General features: G+C 36.5%; 2 protein-coding genes across 2 annotated transcripts; both read right to left on the minus strand.

The window, feature by feature from the left end:
• Positions 1 to 3,331: 3,331 nt before the first annotated feature.
• LOC132312174 (probable LRR receptor-like serine/threonine-protein kinase At3g47570) lies at positions 3,332 to 8,998 on the minus strand. Its single transcript, XM_059810435.1, has 2 exons — positions 4,193 to 8,998; positions 3,332 to 3,949 (listed from the first exon to the last, which is right to left on the minus strand). The coding sequence occupies exons 1-2, from the start codon at positions 6,918 to 6,920 to the stop codon at positions 3,558 to 3,560; spliced, it is 3,120 nt and encodes a 1,039-aa protein (XP_059666418.1). The 5' UTR covers positions 6,921 to 8,998; the 3' UTR covers positions 3,332 to 3,557.
• Positions 8,999 to 12,894: 3,896 nt separating this feature from the next.
• On the minus strand, positions 12,895 to 17,097 carry LOC132312175 (probable LRR receptor-like serine/threonine-protein kinase At3g47570). Its single transcript, XM_059810436.1, has 2 exons — positions 13,966 to 17,097; positions 12,895 to 13,663 (listed from the first exon to the last, which is right to left on the minus strand). The coding sequence occupies exons 1-2, from the start codon at positions 16,691 to 16,693 to the stop codon at positions 13,272 to 13,274; spliced, it is 3,120 nt and encodes a 1,039-aa protein (XP_059666419.1). The 5' UTR covers positions 16,694 to 17,097; the 3' UTR covers positions 12,895 to 13,271.
• Between the last annotated feature and the right edge of the window lie 646 nt (positions 17,098 to 17,743).

The following is a 17,743-nucleotide window of genomic DNA, read 5'->3' on the forward strand; positions in this document are numbered from 1 at the left end:
TTCCAACACGGCACTTGGATGAGTCATTTACTTTAACATTGAAATGGAGAGTCGATCCATCAACTCAAAAAATTTATGTTACTGGATAAGTCTTTCTTGTGGCAAAAAATATAAAATATGTAAGTACACCATATAATTGATTAATAAATATTTTATAGCAAAATATAGTCTTTCTTGTGGCAATCTCCTCCTCCACTTGAACTCGAAACTCTGCTCATCCGATTAAAAAATGGGCCTGATTCTTATACTAATTTTAACGTGCAGAGTGTTTTGCAATTTTACTCAAAATTTTAAGCTAAAGCTAATACTCAAGTCTCCTCTTACATACTCGTTCACTTTTTCTTGGGATCCGATATGAAACACGGCTCCTTGTAAAGTTATCCGAATGCATATTGATAGACAAAGTTTGGACTCCATTCATGTTCGAGACATTGGGGGAATAACAACCCGTTTGGCAATGTTTTCCACTTTAAAGCAATGTTTTCCACTTTAAAATGTATTCAACGCTATTTCGAAACTTGTTTGGTTACGTAAATTTGTTACAAGATTTTTGGAAGCAAAAACATGAACGCATGTTTAGTAAAAAAATTTACAAAGTTTGAAAAATTGAACAGCTAGTTAAAAATGTTAATTTAGAGAAAAAAAATTTTAAAAAATAATAATAATAATTGAAAAGTATTTTGCTACAGTGCGGAAGTAAACAAACGTATCATTTTAATGCTTCCGATTTTGGCATCAATTTTGAAAACACTTCGGTATTATTCAAATGACACCAAATGTTATCAAACATGTTTCGTATTTTTATTTTGTTACAGTACACTAGCAAAAGCAAAAAATACGAAACAAAATAATAGCCAAACGTGCCAAAAGGTATTATGTGTGTGTATATATATTATGAAGCGGGTACCTTATGTTCATAAATTTTGGTAATATATATATATATAATGAACATCAACCGGAATAAATATCGAGTTTACATAAAAGATGACTATTAAAATTAGATTCGAAAAATGACAAAAAACTAAAATAAAATAAAATAATAGATTTCAAAGGTCAGGATGATGTTATGGTAAAAGGAATAAGAGAAATATTTTATTACAATTATTATGCAAATTAATTTCTTATTTGCATGAATTTTTTTGAAAAACTCCTTGCACCTTCTTGTTTGAAATTCACACTAATAATTCTTTAGAATCTTTTATTTGAAATCTTTACGCATTCATGAGTTAAATATTTTATATAATTGAAGATTCATTAATTTGAAATCAAATTAATAAGTATGCAAACTTGAAGATACAAAGAATTTTCCCCAATTCTAGAGAGAGAAACTTTACATTTCAATTTTTTTCCCAACTTTCACCAACTTGCTCTGTGAATCCATTATGTAATAATAATACAAATAAAAAAATAAAAATAAAAATAAAAATAAAAACTGAAGAAATAAAAGAAATATATAAATGGGATGGTCAATTTCAACCTTGTAAGGGGCATTACTAATGGTCTAATTGATAAAACGTTCAGTTTTCAAACATGTGTGCCCATATTCGTGTGTGTGTGTGTGTGTGTGTTTGTGTTTTCAGCCTTCTAAAATGAGCAAGTTTCACTTCAATATAAAAACATTTGGATCCACTTTACAACCAATAGAATAACATTATAGTATCTGAACATGCAACCATATGATAAAATGCCTATCTGCAACTGGGGATGTCAATTTAGAATAACTATCATATTTTTTCATGCTATAATGTCAAAGTTTTTTATTTTTCTTGATATGTGCCTAATAAAGATTATAATCTAAAAATTAAAGATCAAATAAGATAGGGAATGAAATTATATCTAGAGCACGAGAAATTATTGGTTACAATATGTTATTCGTGCAACTAACCAATACAAATACTCCGTTAAAGCAAATGGTTTGCTCAACCTCTGAAGAATGTTCAAATTCCTTTGTTGATCCTGCTCCCTTGGTTCCGGATATAACTACCAACACCTATCAAATTAGCTGGGGAGAATCCATCATCAGTTGCTTTATGCAGCTCGCTGTAGGAAATATTTGATGATGGATAGTTATGCTTGTGATCAGAAATACATTCAAAATTAAATTAAGCTTAGCTGGGTAGAACCTGTAAATCAATTAGTTTTCAGTTTGCTTTTTTCTTTTTAATCATTTCCTAAATCGTGTTTCTTTAGGAACCCCAAGCATCATGTTCACACGGGCTTGGAAAATTGGAATCTAGTAATTAAAAAGTTTATCCCTGGAGTCACTTCCATTTTCTTTCAATTTTTCATTCCTTAATTCCTAAAGTTTAAATACCTCCAAAATATCCAAAAATAAGAATATAAAATATATATATATATATATATCGAGTTCTCTTATTTTCAGTCAGCTCCAAACTAGCTGCCTTCATATATGCTATAATTTTGTTTCTTCTTTCTTTGTTTTGATGTGATCAACAACAAATATTGGATAACTAAGATTCCCCATCACCACCATATATAATAATATTATCTTAGTACAATGTTGCATTAGTATCAACGACTCAACTTCTTTTTCCTTTCTTCTCTTTTTATGAGTTTCGAAACAAAGGTTTGGGAGTTAAGACGCAAAACTTGACCTAAGACTTAGAATTAAAACCCATTACCACCAGGACAGTGGCTTCTATCACCATGTTTTCAGTAGGCCAGAGGTTGCTTTTCTAAATTCTACATACCCTCTTTAAGATTTCTAAGTTTCTAACCATGAACTCGAGTAAAAAAAATGACGACTCCTCGGTGAGCCAAGGGATTTGACACTAGTATGAATCAACTGTCTAAACCTTGAGATCAGAACTGAATGTGAATAGCATATTTTGACCACTTTATATTTTATTAGTTTGGTTCGAAGGATAGAAAACAATTCAATATGATGAGAGGGAACGTTCAAACTAATTAATTCAGTATCATGCACATTGGCTTACTATTATAATTCTGCATTCACAATTATTACAATAACAACAGAACTCTACATTCTCTGCTTTGCTCAAGTGTAGGTTTTCAAGGCTAGTGCAGCTACCAAGCTATTAGGAATGTGATGTTGTGGTCCGAATTTTGTTTGGACCGTACATGTCGCACATCTGCCCTCGAACTTCTGGGTAGTTTAGGTATGCATAAATGATAAACTTTCCCAAACTTTTTTTTTTCTGATTGAAGAACCAACATATATAATCCATCATCATACTTGGCATTTGAATGAAAATACAAATTAACAAGATAAAAATGACATCGCAATTATCACCAAAATGCACATTAAGGTTGCATTGAAACAAAAAGGCTGCTGGATTTCAAACAAGGATTAGAACAAAGAAATATGCCCATCTAAATGCTACCAATTTCCACATGACATATAAAATGACCTTTTATCCATGCACTAATGGAAGAATATGACCATACAGGATCATTTTTCAGATACACAGCATAGAATTGAGTTGACCTGAATGAAAAGTGAAACCAAAACTAATGCAATTTTTTTTTTTTTTTTTACCTTAAATCAATTGCTCGGACAACAATATATTTCAAGATTAGTGCCTACTTGTAGCCCTTTTGTCTCCGCGTATTCCGGTGTCAAGAAGAATGGCCCTCACCAAATTCAACTTGACTACAACATCACGAATGTTCATTCGTTCTCTTGCCAATTCTGCAGAACAAGCAATTCCAACTGTAAATATGGGAACCAAGCACTCTTGAAGTTTCTCATTTTTAATACTATTGTGCTCTTCACTTTCTTGCAGAAGTATTGGATCTGCAATCTCTGTCACTCTGTCAGCCAAAGCTGCATTGACAAAGTTACGAAGATTTAAACCATCTTTAAACATGGCATCGGTGGGTCTCATCTCGGTGAACATTTCTAAAAGGAGGATGCCAAAGCTGTACACATCACCATATGCCGACACCTCACTTCCCATACCATACTCTGCAATGCACACACAATACGGCATAACCATAATTCTCAAGGAGCACAATGTTAAAGCACTTAAAACATGCAGTTAACTCTTATGCAGACGCACTATTGGTATGAGAGAATATTGGATTTAATATACGCAAACAAATATTGGTATGAGAGAATATTGGATTAAATAAATATATATAACTAAATAAGCTAGGGAATAGAAAATAGAGGAGAAAGGGGTTAAAATTAAATGATTAGCATATTTACCTGGAGCTGTATAACCAATTGATCCTCTTACTCCAATAGAGCTTGTTTGATTCGTAGAAGAACCGTGGGTGGCTTCCGCCAACAATTTAGCCAACCCAAAGTCACTAACATGCCCAGTCACTTCACTGTCGAGAAGAACATTGCTTGGCTTGAGATCACAATGAATTATCTGTGTTTCACAATGATGATGAAGATATTCCAGAGCAGAAGCGACGTCAATGGCAATATTTAATCTCTGAAGAAGGTTTAACTTCCTGGGCTCATCGTGCATGGTATCCTCTCTTGGACTTCCATGCAGCCACTCCTCCAGACTCCCATTAGCCATGAACTCATAAACCAGAGCTTTGAAATCATTACCCTGAAAATCTGAACTTGAACACGCGGTTAGCAACTTGACAAGATTACGATGTCTGATGCTCCTCAAAGCCTCACACTCGGCAATGAAACTCTTGGAAGCTCCGCGGCGCAACATGTTAAGTACCTTCACAGCAACAATTTTTCCATCATCAAAAGTCCCTCTATACACAGATCCAAAACTACCCACACCAATCAAATTGGCTGTCGAAAATCCACCAGTGGCTTTAAGCAGACTCTGGTAAGACACTCTCAAAATCGAACTTTCTGGTGAACCCGAAGGAGGCTCCTTCCTTCTCTTCCTACACCAGAAAAGATATAGAAAACATGACAGCAAAGCTAGTCCTAGAAGCACACATGCTATAGTGACTATTAACTTCAAAGATAGAACTCGCCTCCTCTTTTTAGTCCCTTTGAAGCTGCATTTAGGTAGATGCAATTCAGGTACACCCCCACAGAGCTTTCTGTTTCCAATGATGGAGATTGCACTTGCATTCTTAAAGATGCCTTCTCTTGGTGCCTCACCCTCAAAATCATTGAAAGAGATATTTAACTGCTGCAAGAAGTCAAAGCCCGCCATATATTCTGGAATTTCACCTGACAAATTGTTGTAAGAGAGATCTAAGTTTTGAATACCTCTCAAAGACGTTAGAGACGAAGGAACGGTGCCTTGAAGGAAGTTGCGCTGCAAATACAGTGTTTCCAATCTTACACAGCTACCGAGACCATCAGGGATTTTGCTGGATAAATTGTTCATGGAAACATCCAAGTATTCGAGATTCTTCAAGTTTCCAACTTCCATGGGAAGTGAGCCACTCAAATGGTTATGAGATAGGTCTAGAGTGATCGATAAAGAGGAGAGATCAAAGATTTCTTGTGGTATTGTACCACTAAGGTTGTTTCGACCAAGATCCAATAATTCCAAATATTGGCATTTGCCCAGACTCGAAGGGATGCCACCATGGAAATTATTCTCTCCCAAACCGAGTTTGGTTAGTAAAGTTAAATTTCCAAGGGAGGATGGAATGTTTCCCGAGAAATTGTTCTCCAGAAAAGCCAATTCTTGTAACTTTTGAAGCTTCCCAATGTCAGTGGGAATGTTACCAGTGAATTGGTTGGCTGCCAAATATAAGGCCTCCAAGCTGATGAGATTCAATATCCCTGCTGGGATGTTTCCAGATATTTGATTGGATGATAAAGTCAAATATGCAAGCTTGGTTGACAGGTTGCCGATGGACTCTGGCAACACCCCTCCAAAGTTGTTTTGAGTCAGCCCCAACGTCTCTAAACTTGTGGCATTAGTCAAAGAGGCTAGAAAACTCAAGTCATCGGCTTTCCCACCTCCAAGACTATTGAAACCAATGGTAAACCTCTGAAGTCCATGCAGATTTTCCAGGGTAGGCACTTTTCCAGTGAGATGATTATAACCAGCTACAAAGGCAACTAGATTTGTGGCATTCGATACTGAATCGGGAAAGGGACCTGTGAATTCGTTGTCAAAAATGCTGAAAAATTGGAGATTAGGCAGAGTGATGCCCAAGTCAGAGGGAAGACTCCCTTGGACTTGGTTGCTTCCAAGGTCAATAGCCATAATAGAAGAGAGATTAAAAAGTGAAGAAGGAATGGTACCAGAGAATCTATTTTCTCTCACTACAAGATATTTCAGGTTTTTCAACTGGCATAGAGCCTCAGGAATGCTTCCTTCCAAGCTATTTTTGTTTACGAAGAATACCAGAAGAGAGGAGAGATTTCCTGAAGCAGGAGGGATGGGTCCTGATAAACTGTTACCATCAAAAAAAATTGCTTCGAGCTTAGACAAGGCATAAAGCTCTGTTGGGATTTTTCCTGTCAACATGTTGTTAGATAAATCAAGAGTAAGGAGGTTGGAGCAACCAGACATATTGGTAGGGATTTCGCCAACCAGCGAATTATTGTTCAGGCGCAAAATTTGCAGCCTGTGCAAATGGGCAAGTTCTGGGGGGATTTTGTGGCTGAAGCTATTGTTTTGCAGCCTTAACACCCTAAGAAAGCTCAAATTCCCGAGGTGTGGCGATATGGCCCCAACCAGATTCTGGGACTGCAGGTCTACCACGGTGACCCTCCCCTGGTGGAGGCGACCACATGTAACGCCTTGCCACTGGCAGTAGTGAATGGATCTATTCCATGAGCTCAGAAACTGGTGAGGATCATTCTTTATTCCGGCCTTGAATGCAAGCAATGCAAGTTGATCTGTCTCATTCCCTCCTAGCCTTGAAGTGGCTGAGGAGACAGGAAAGCCTGGTTGCAGCAAGCTCATGCAATATAGGAGTATGACATGTATGGAAACATTTATATGTGACCAAAATAATTTTGAGCTCAAACCTGAATGCGCCATTTGATTTTTAAGGAAAGTTCGACAATATTGGATACTTCAAGTAAAGCAAATCAAAGAAACTATATATATATAATATTATATATACATGCATACATATTCAGGGGCTAATAGTGATATGATTCAAGAATTCTGAAAACTAGTGAAATGTATGGATTATGGCCATCATAGGTTGAATGAGGTTATATATAATTATTTCTCCAGTTGGTTCTCTATGCTGAGATGGTTGAATTTTCTCATAAGCCTGTGAAGTGTGAAATATGGACCTTGTAAGGTAGGTCATGCCATCAGCTAGATTGTACTAGTCATTTAGGCTCAGTTTGGTAGAGTGGGTTTGAAGGGAAAGGGAAGGGAAGGTGATGGAAGGTTATAAAAAAATTGTGTTTGGGTAAAATTGGTGGAAGGGAAGGAAAGGAGAGGGAAGGGTTTGGAGGGTTAAGGCAAGGCTTGAACAGTAGATTTGTTAACCTCTCAAAAATGGGCGGAAACGGAAGGAAAAGGAAGGCAATGGCACATGTGATAATCGTGATGCCAATTTTACCCACACAAAATCAAGGATTTAGTTAAGCAAAACAAGAATTACAGACCTTAATTGGTTGATTTAGCAAAACAAAACCCGTACATATAAGTTAGCCATTGCACAGAGAAAGAGAGGGGGGAAGCTTACAGCGGCTGAAACTTGCGTACAGCGAACCCGAACTGGAACAACCGGCGATGGAAACGGCGAACCCAAACTAGAACAGCGGGCAAGAGAAACTGAAAGATATGGGTTTTGATTTTTGGAACAATCTGAAACAATATGCGGATATGGGTTTTGAACCTTTGATTCTTGCAAATGATAGATAAACATATGGGTTTGGAACTTGGATTGTTGTAGTTTTGTGGTTTGCAGTTGCAAAAGAGAGAGAGTGTTGCAGAGAGAGAACGAGAATAGAGATGGAGGCGGGGACCCTAAAATGATGACCCTAAAAATATTATATTTATATTAATATTTTTCTTTTCTTTTTCTTTTTCTTTTATTTTCTTTTTTTTTTTTTTTTTTTTTTTTTTACAAATATTACATACTTAAGTTATTAATTTTTATTTTAAATTATAAAAGGGTATAATAGTAAATTTACCGAAATACTTTCCTTTCCTTTCTTTCCCCAAACATAATTATTATCCTTCCCTTCCTTTTCCTTCCTTAATCAACCAAACACAATACTAAATTAAAATTATCCTTCCCTTCCCTTGCCTTCCATTTCCCTCATAACTAATCTTATCCTTCCCTTTCAAACCCACCCTACCAAATATAGCCTTAGTGAAAGCAACTTGGCAAGTAGAGTGTAGACAGTACTACACTCACACATCTCTAATTTGTTCCTACCAGAAATGATACGACGTATGAAAAATGGAAGGAAGTGAAAGGAAAGAGGAGTCGCAAAAGTCCTACTGAAATTAAGGATAATGATGAGCAATTTACCCTAAAAAAACAAAGGAGAAAGAACAGTGTTGATGAGCTGAGACAATGTGAAATCTCATTAAATTAAGGAATTGAAATGGGACCAGTTTGGTTTAGCCCCCACCACGAAGATTTTATGTTAAATCAAAATCAACACCGACTCTGCTACAGTATTTCTTTAAGGCTTCCACTTTCAACTTTAGATATCTATCAAAAATAAATTAAAATATAAAAATTAGACATCTAACATACACCACAAGTGTGAAGCTGCATCTCATAAGTGCCATAGGAGTATTTGGAAAGAACAAATGTACCAATAAACATCATAACCAGCGCAGGCCTAATTAGATAATAATCAATTAGAAGAGCAACAAAAATATCATAAACATGTATAATTTTAAACTTCTGATGCACACTAGGGATGTCGATCGACTCGATCTTCATATGTAATGTGTACGAGTGTGCGTAAATCCCTTGAAGTGTAAGAAACGTATCATGTTGATGAAGTTAATTGCGTGGACCGGTTTGAAGGTTGAACTCTAGAAAATGTTGAGAAGCACCCATTCTGCGAAGCTGCAACCAGATTCGGAGAGCATATGGTGGGAGACTCACAGATCCTAAAACTAGTTGATAAAACATCTAGTTTCTCAAACATGTTTGTCCATATTTGAGTCCTTTCTCATCCTAATTTGTCAGAGAAAAAAAAAAAAAAAATCAGCATTCTTAAATGAGCAAGGTTCACTTCAATATAAACACATTTGGATCCACTTTACAACCAACCGTATAAAAAAATAATTTTACATTTGATGATGGATGGTTATGCTTGTGATTAGAAATACATTCAAAATTAAATTAAGCTTAGTTAGGTAGAACCAGTAAATCAATTAGTTTTCAGTTTCTTTTTTCTTTTTAATCATTTCCTAAATCTTTTTCTCTAGGAACCTCGAGCATCATGTTCACATTTTCTTTTTCTTTTATATTTTCATTCCTTAATTCCCAAAGTTTAAATACCTCCAAAATATCCAAAAATAAGAATATAAAATAAATAAATAAAAATTCTTGAGTTCTCGTATTTCCGGTCACCTCCAAACTAGCTGCCTTCATATATACCATATTTGTGTTTTTTCTTTGTTTGTTTTGATGTGATCAGCAACAAATATTGGACAACCAAGATTCTTCATCTTGCCACCATTTATAATAATTTTACCTTGGTGCAAAGCTGTACTAGCATCAAAGATTCAGCTTCTTTTACCTTTCTTCTCTCTTTATTAATTTTGAAACTTTCACCTAGGGCTTGAAAGTTAAAACGAAAAACTTAACCTGATATACTCATGATGTTATCTGCAGAAGGCAATTTTTGAAAATTATCTTTATAAAATTTTTATGTTTGAATAATTAATGGTTTAGTCAAAGGATTGCGCCGGAGAAAATACTACCTCCCTTTCTTATTAGTTGTTCATTTTTGGTTTTATAACTTTTTAAGGGGACATACAATTAATGCATTGTTTTCTTTTAAAATTATCAAATTGTCCTTTTTAATTTAAATATATATAGTTACGAAGTTTTAAATTTTTTAAAAAAATAAACGATAATAATGAAAATATATATAAAAAAAAAAATACTTTAACTTTTTAAATAGGACAATTAATTTAGGACATGTAAAAAGTGAAAAATAGATTATTAATAAGGAAACTGTAGGAGTAATCATTTTAGAATTGGATTGGTCAATAGAATTTGGTCCTTTGGGGCATGAAACCAGACAAAAAGAAAACCATGGGAAAGAAACTGGGGGTGATAAACAAATTAGAAAACAAGTTTCATATAAATAGTCATAATTACAGAATAAGTGCATTAGAGGTGGGTTGAACAGTTTGACAGATGGTGAAGAAGGTAAGGTCAAGTCAACGTTTGGAAATACATTATAATCAATTCTTTACCTAAGTAGTTATATAAATTTATACCAAATTAATTGTGGTGTTTCATCCTTTTTTTAATATTTTATTTTATTTTATAAATAGTTTTACAAACACTTAATTATATTTGACTCATATCGAATTTGAACACACAACCTCTACAAATATAGTGGTCCATGAATTCACGAGTGCTGTGAACCCTATCATGCCTATCAATTTGGTAATAATGGGAGTTGATTAATATAATCTAGGGTTAATTACAATGACACCCCCTGAGATTTGCTATAATGACAACCATATACAAATTGGCTCACTTTTGAACGATCATACCCCCTCAGGTTTGCTCCCTTCACAAAGACACCCCTTGAGTGTCTGACACATGGTAAAATGACCTCAATAACCTATGACTTATGATGGGACACTGAAATTACCAATTTACCCATTCTGTATATCAACCACCTAGCCACAGAGCCATCGCCGCCATCACCACCGCCTCATCTTTCCTCTCTTCAACCTCTTTCTTTTACACACACACACACACACACATACATTCATACAATTGCAATCCAATCCATTCCTACACTACCCAAACCATTCCCAAATTAATCACAATTTTTTTCTCCAAACTAGTTTTAATGGAAACCATCGCCCCGTTTGGCAACAAATGCGCCACCATTGCCCGCCTCCTCTCGGGTCGAACTGACAAGGCCATATATATATATCCACTGGAACTCCATTGATGAAGGAGATGTACTTAAATTAGCAGCCATTGAAGAGATTGGAGAGTGCAGGTTCTCCCCTTTTAGTTTCGGGTCTATATTTCAGACCGGGTATGATGTAAGTGAATCGAGCCTTCCGGCAAAAACGCAAATGGATTTGGTGATGATGCAAAATCAGATATGGGCTTAATATCTTCATCATCAAGGATGCCGATCTCTGTTCAGCGGAAGCGATATGGCGGAATACCAACAGCAGAGGCGACAGTGGCACCGTCGCCGCAGAAGGCGGATGATCTGTTTGGGCCGTTCAGCAAGGAGTTCTTGCCAGGAATATAATCGCCGCCAGTGATCGATGGCCTGAGTAAGGCGTTGGATTACACGCTCCGAGCTTCGAATTTGTTCGACTAATGTGTTGTCCGCGGCGAGCATCTGCATTATCTTCGGATCACGATTTGTATCGATGATAGAATATTCTTCTTCATTCCAGAAGTTAGAGAGTGTGTGGAATGAACAAACATGCCACTTGTTTAGGGTTAGGTGAGATCTTGATAGAAAGGCAAATGCGTCTTTTAAAAATTATGATATTTTGTCATTAAAATCAATTAAATACTGATGGGCAATTTCGTCTTTTCAAATCATTTAAGGGCCTATTTGGATAAAAATTGATCAAAATTTTGACAAGGGGGTGTCATTGTTCAAAAAAGGCCAAACTTATATATGATTGTCATTATTACAAACATCATAGGGTGTCATTGTAATTAACTACAACAAAACATAATGCCATATAGGAATGGTGACTTATTAAAACAAAAAAAACAAAAAACAAAAAATTTTGCTCAATCATACTATTAATAAGTTGATTATTTGGGCTTAACATATATTAAAATAATCATCAATAAACATACTTTCAAGGCTTTCAAAACTATGGGAAGCAAACCAGGGCAGTGAAAGGTTGAATTGACAAATGGACAAAAGAAAGAAAAACAATCCCCCAATTATGACACTAGTAAACAAATCATTGAACAACTGTATAGTTGACATTAGGTGAGTATGTGTCAAGTAAGCACTTGGTCAAAAAAAATCAGATTGGTTGAAGTTTTGAAAGTTTTTTTTTTACATTTGCCTATTGTTCCATACTACTTTGGTCCTGGTCCTTAAGTCAGACCACATTGAACGATATATATTCACACACTCTCTTCTTTCACTCATTCACTCTGTTTTTTTCCCGGGCTACATGTACATGAATTACATACACTCTTCTCTCCTTACAAAATTTACTATTTCAGCCCCTTACTTTTTTTCTCTCATGCCCAAACTCTTCTCCATTTATATGGTATCCAAACGCAATTCTTTGTTGGACAAAAATTTTACAATTTACCACACAACTAGAAAACAGCAGCATAATAAATCACAGCTTTCTTCCCGGCCAAATCTTCAACCTTGGTCCGCAAGTCTTCAAACTTCTAAAATTGAATAGAAATTTGTCTCTCGCGCATACCAAACACGTTGGACTGATCTGCAATACTTAGACTTGTCGAATTCTTCCATAATCTCAATCTTCAATCCATAACCATGTTGGACCGATCCGAAATTAGATCGATCCAATTTTTTTAGAATCCGAACTTTGACTGAATTTGAGTCACACTCTAACAGCATCAGCACCATCTCCACGTTTTGAATTATGGTAGTTAAAATTGTCATCGTATGCTTTTAGCTACTTTCACTTGTTAGGCAAAATAAGAATAACAATTATATCTTCATATTTCAAACAATTATATTATGTGAAATATGCAATATTTATATATATAATATTTGATCATACATAATTTTTTTACTTTAAAGTCATACAAACACTCTGCTTACGTGCTTTCTAAAAGACCATTTTATTTTTTTCTCATAAGGTCTCAAATTATATGACTCGCCCCTGCAATTAGCCTACTATGCATTTGAATGAAAATACAAATTAGCAAGATAAAATAAAAAAATAAAAAAGACGTCACCATTATCACCAAAATTCACATTAAGGTTGCATTGAAGCCAAAAAGCTGCTGGATTTCAAAAAAGGATTTGAACAAAGAACTATGCCCATCTAAATGCTACCAATTTCCACGTGACATATAAAATGACCTTTTATCCATGCACTAATGGAAGAATACAACCATAGGATCATTTTTCAGATACACAGCATAGAATCGAGTTGCCCTGAATGAAAAGTGAAACCAAAACTAATGCAATACTTTTTACCTTAAATCAAATGCTCGGACAACAATATAATTCAAGATTAGTGCCTACTTGTAGCCTTTCTGGCTCCGCGTATTCCGGTGTCAAGAAGAATGCCCCTCACCAAATTCAACTTGACTACAACATCACGAATGTTCATTCGTTCTCTTGCCAATTCTGCAGAACAAGCGACTCCGATTGTAAATATGGGAACCAAGCACTCTCCAAGTTTCTCATTTTTAATACTACTGTGCTCTTCACTTTCTTGCAGAAGTATTGGATCTGCAATCTCTGTCACTCTATCAGCCAAAGCTGCATTAACAAAGTTACAAAGATTTAAACCGTCTTTAAACATGACATCAGTGGGTCTCTTCCCGGTGAACATTTCTAAAAGGAGGATGCCAAAGCTGTACACATCACCATATGCCGACACCTCACTTCCCATACCATACTCTGCAATGCACACACAATACATCATAACTCTTATGCATACGCACTATTGGTACGAGCATATTGGATTTAATATGCGCAATCATATTTTATAGACTTGGATTGGAAGTATATATTCCTTCTAAATCTATAAGGGCATTAGAGGTTGGTGCAGGTCTCATTAAACAAGCTAATATTCTCAGATACACAAGTAAAACGACAATAGAATCCTCATATATATATATATATATATATAACACTAAATAAGCAAGGGAATAGAAAATAGAGGAGAAAAGGGTTAAAAATAAAATGATTAGCATATTTACCTGGAGCTGTATAACCAATTGATCCTCTTACTCCAATAGAGCTTGTTTGATTCGTAGAAGAACCGTGGGTGGCTTCCGCCAACAATTTAGCCAACCCAAAGTCACTAACATGCCCAGTCACTTCACTGTCGAGAAGAACATTGCTTGGCTTGAGATCACAGTGAATTATCTGTGTTTCACAATGATGATGAAGATATTCCAGAGCAGAAGCGACGTCAATGGCGATATTTAATCTCTGAAGGAGGTTTAACTTCCTGGGCTCATCGTGTATGGTATCCTCTCTTGTAATTCCATGCAGCCACTCCTCCAGACTCCCATTAGCCATGAACTCATAAACCAGAGCTTTGAAATCATTACCCTGAAAATCTGAACTTGAACATGCAGTTAGCAACTTGACAAGATTACGATGTCTGATGCTCCTCAAGGCCTCACACTCGGCAATGAAACTCTTGGAAGCTCCGCGGCGCAACATGTTAAGTACCTTCACAGCAACAATTTTTCCATCATCAAAAGTCCCTCTATACACAGATCCAAAACTACCCACACCAATCAAATTGGCTGAAGAAAATCCACCAGTGGCTTTAAGAAGAGACTGGTAAGACACTCTGAAAATCGAACTTTCTGGTGAACCCGAAGGAGGCTCCTTCCTTCTCTTCCTACACCAGAAAAGACATAGAAAACATGACAGCAAAGCTAGTCCTAGAAGCACACATGCTATAGTGACTATTAACTTCAAAGATAGAACTCGCCTCCTCTTTTTAGTCCCTTTGAAGCTGCATTTAGGTAGCTGCAATTCAGGTACACCCCCACAGAGCTTTTTGTTTCCAATGATGGAGATTGCACTTGCATTCTTAAAGATGCCTTCTCTTGGTGCCTCACCCTCAAAATCATTGAAAGAGAGATTTAACTGCTGCAAGAAGTCAAAGCCCGCCAAATATTCTGGAATTTCACCTGACAAATTGTTGTAAGAGAGATCTAAGTTTTGAATACCTCTCAAAGAACTTAGAGATGAAGGAACGGTGCCTTGAAGGAAGTTGCGCTGCAAATACAGTGTTTCCAATCTTACACAGCTACCGAGAGCATCAGGGATTTTGCCGGATAAATTGTTCATGGAAACATCCAAGTATTCGAGATTCTTCAAGTTTCCAACTTCCATGGGAAGTGAGCCACTCAAATGGTTATGAGATAGGTCTAGAGTGATCGATAAAGAGGAGAGATCAAAGATTTCTTGTGGTATTGTACCACTAAGGTTGTTTCGACCAAGATCCAATAATTCCAAATATTGGCATTTGCCCAGACTCGAAGGGATGCCACCATGGAAATTATTCTCTCCCAAACCAAGTTTGGTTAGTAAAGTTAAATTTCCAAGGGAGGATGGAATGTTTCCCGAGAAATTGTTCTCCAGAAAAGCCAATTCTTGTAACTTTTGAAGCTTCCCAATGTCAGTGGGAATGTTACCAGTGAATTGGTTGGCTCCCATATATAAGTCCTCCAAGCTGATGAGATTCAATATCCCTGCTGGGATGTTTCCAGATATATGATTGTATGATAAACTCAAATCTGCAAGCTTGGTTGACAGGTTGCCGATGGACTCTGGCAACACCCCTCCAAAGTTGTTGTCATTCAGCTCCAACACCTCTAAGCTTGTGGCATTAGTCAAAGAGGCTAGGAAACTCAAGTCATCAGCTTTCCCACCTCCAAGACTATTGATAGCAATGGTAAACCTCTGAAGTCGATGCAGATTTTCCAGGGTAGGCACTTTTCCAGTGAGATGATTATAACCAGCTACAAAGGCAACTAGATTTGTGGCATTCGATACTGAAACAGGAAAGGGACCTGTGAATTCGTTATCGAAAATGCTGAAAAATTGGAGATTAGGCAGGGTGATGCCCAAGTCAGAGGGAAGACTCCCTTGGATTTGGTTGCTTCCAAGGTCAATAGCCATAATAGAAGAGAGATTAAAAAGTGAAGAAGGAATGGTACCAGAGAATCTATTTTCTCTCAATACAAGATATTTCAGGTTTTTCAATTGGCATAGAGCCTCAGGAATGCTTCCTTCCAAGCTATTTTTGTTTACGAAGAATACCAGAAGAGAGGAGAGATTTCCTGAAGCAGGAGGGATGGGTCCTGATAAACTGTTACCATCAAAATGAATTGCTTCGAGCTTAGACAAGGCACAAAGCTCTGCAGGGATTTTTCCTGTCAACATGTTGTTAGATAAATCAAGAGTAAGGAGGTTGGAGCAACCAGACATATTGGTAGGGATTTCGCCAACCAGCGAATTATTGTTCAGGCGCAAAATTTGAAGCCTGTGCAAATGGCCTAGTTCTGGCGGGATTTTGTGGCTGAAGCTATTGTTATGCAGCCTTAACACCATAAGAAAGCTCAAATTCCCGAGGTGTGGCGATATGGCCCCAACCAGATTCTGGGACTGCAGGTCTACCACGGTGACCCTCCCCTGGTGGCGGCGACCACATGTAACGCCTTGCCACTGGCAGTAGTGAATGGATCTATTCCATGAGCTCAGAAACTGGTGAGGATCATTCTTTATTTCGGCCTTGAATGCAAGCAATGCAAGTTGATCTGTCTCATTCCCTCCTAGCCTGGAAGTGGCTAAGGAGACAGGAAAGCCTGGTTGCAGCAAGCTCATGCAATATAGGGGTATGAAATGTATGGAAACATTTATATGTGACCAAAATGTTTTTGAGCTCAAACCTGAATGCGCCATTTGATTTTTAAGGAAAGTTCGACAATATTGGATACTTCAAGTAAAGCAAATCAAAGAAACTATATATATATAATATTATATATACATGCATACATATTCAGGGGCTAATAGTGATATGATTCAAGAATTCTGAAAACTAGTGAAATGTATGGATTATGGCCATCATAGGTTGAATGAGGTTATATATAATTATTTCTCCAGTTGGTTCTCTATGCTGAGATGGTTGAATTTTCTCATAAGCCTGTGAAGTGTGAAATATGGACCTTGTAAGGTAGGTCATGCTATCAGCTAGATTGTGCTAGTCATTTAGTGACAGCAACTTAGCAAGTAGTCATTTAGTGAAAGCAACTTAGCAAGTAGTCGGTAGACAGTACTACACTCACACGTGACAAATTACTAGATCAATCGTAGACAAGAAACCCTAAACACCCATATATATTTAGGCTACAATAGAATTCTAGAATTGAGTCCAGCTATGACCCAAATTCAGACCACAACTTCAAAGCGAAACTTTTGACACTATTCAAAAGTTGATAGTTATTAAACTTATAGAATAAAACCCATCTATATTCCGATATCATGTTACTATGATTCAATTAAAATGGAGCATAAAAGGGTGCTAGCTAGACCTGTATCTATCAATAAAGATCCAAAATCTAACATCAGCATGTGAATTTTGACAATTCAACCGCATAGACAGAAGCCGAAAAATTAGACAAGTATAGCACATTGTAGGTGGTGTAGGGGTGGAATAATTAGACAAGTGGTACAAGGTTCCATTTAAGTGGTTGATAAAGGGGGGACAACAATTGGGAAGGTCCATTTTATAGGACCTAAAAGTCAATTATTTACCTCACACACTTCTCTAATTTGTTCCAACCAGAAATGATAGTGGCATGGTGCATGCCTATTGTATTGTTCTTTTGGATATAGACAAGAGTGTGATGCCCATTTGGTACGACGTATGAAAAATGGAAGGAAAGGAAAGAGGACTCGCAAAAGTCCTACTGAAATTAAGGATAATGATGAGCATTGACCCTAAAAAACAAA

The sequence above is a fragment of the Cornus florida genome, unplaced genomic scaffold, assembly GCF_030987335.1.
Source record: "Cornus florida cultivar Cherokee Brave unplaced genomic scaffold, ASM3098733v1 CherokeeBrave_3.0.0_Hap2_Chr06, whole genome shotgun sequence".
Classification (NCBI taxonomy): domain Eukaryota; kingdom Viridiplantae; phylum Streptophyta; class Magnoliopsida; order Cornales; family Cornaceae; genus Cornus; species Cornus florida.

Coding starts and splice junctions, on each gene's coding strand:
- LOC132312175 (XM_059810436.1), bottom strand. CDS start 16,693: ATGGCGCATTCAGGTTTGAGCTCAAAAACATTTTGGTCACATATAAAT. Junction 13,664..13,965: donor AATTGGTTATACAGCTCCAG/GTAAATATGCTA, acceptor TGTGCATTGCAG/AGTATGGTATGGGAAGTGAG.
- LOC132312174 (XM_059810435.1), bottom strand. CDS start 6,920: ATGGCGCATTCAGGTTTGAGCTCAAAATTATTTTGGTCACATATAAAT. Junction 3,950..4,192: donor AATTGGTTATACAGCTCCAG/GTAAATATGCTA, acceptor TGTGCATTGCAG/AGTATGGTATGGGAAGTGAG.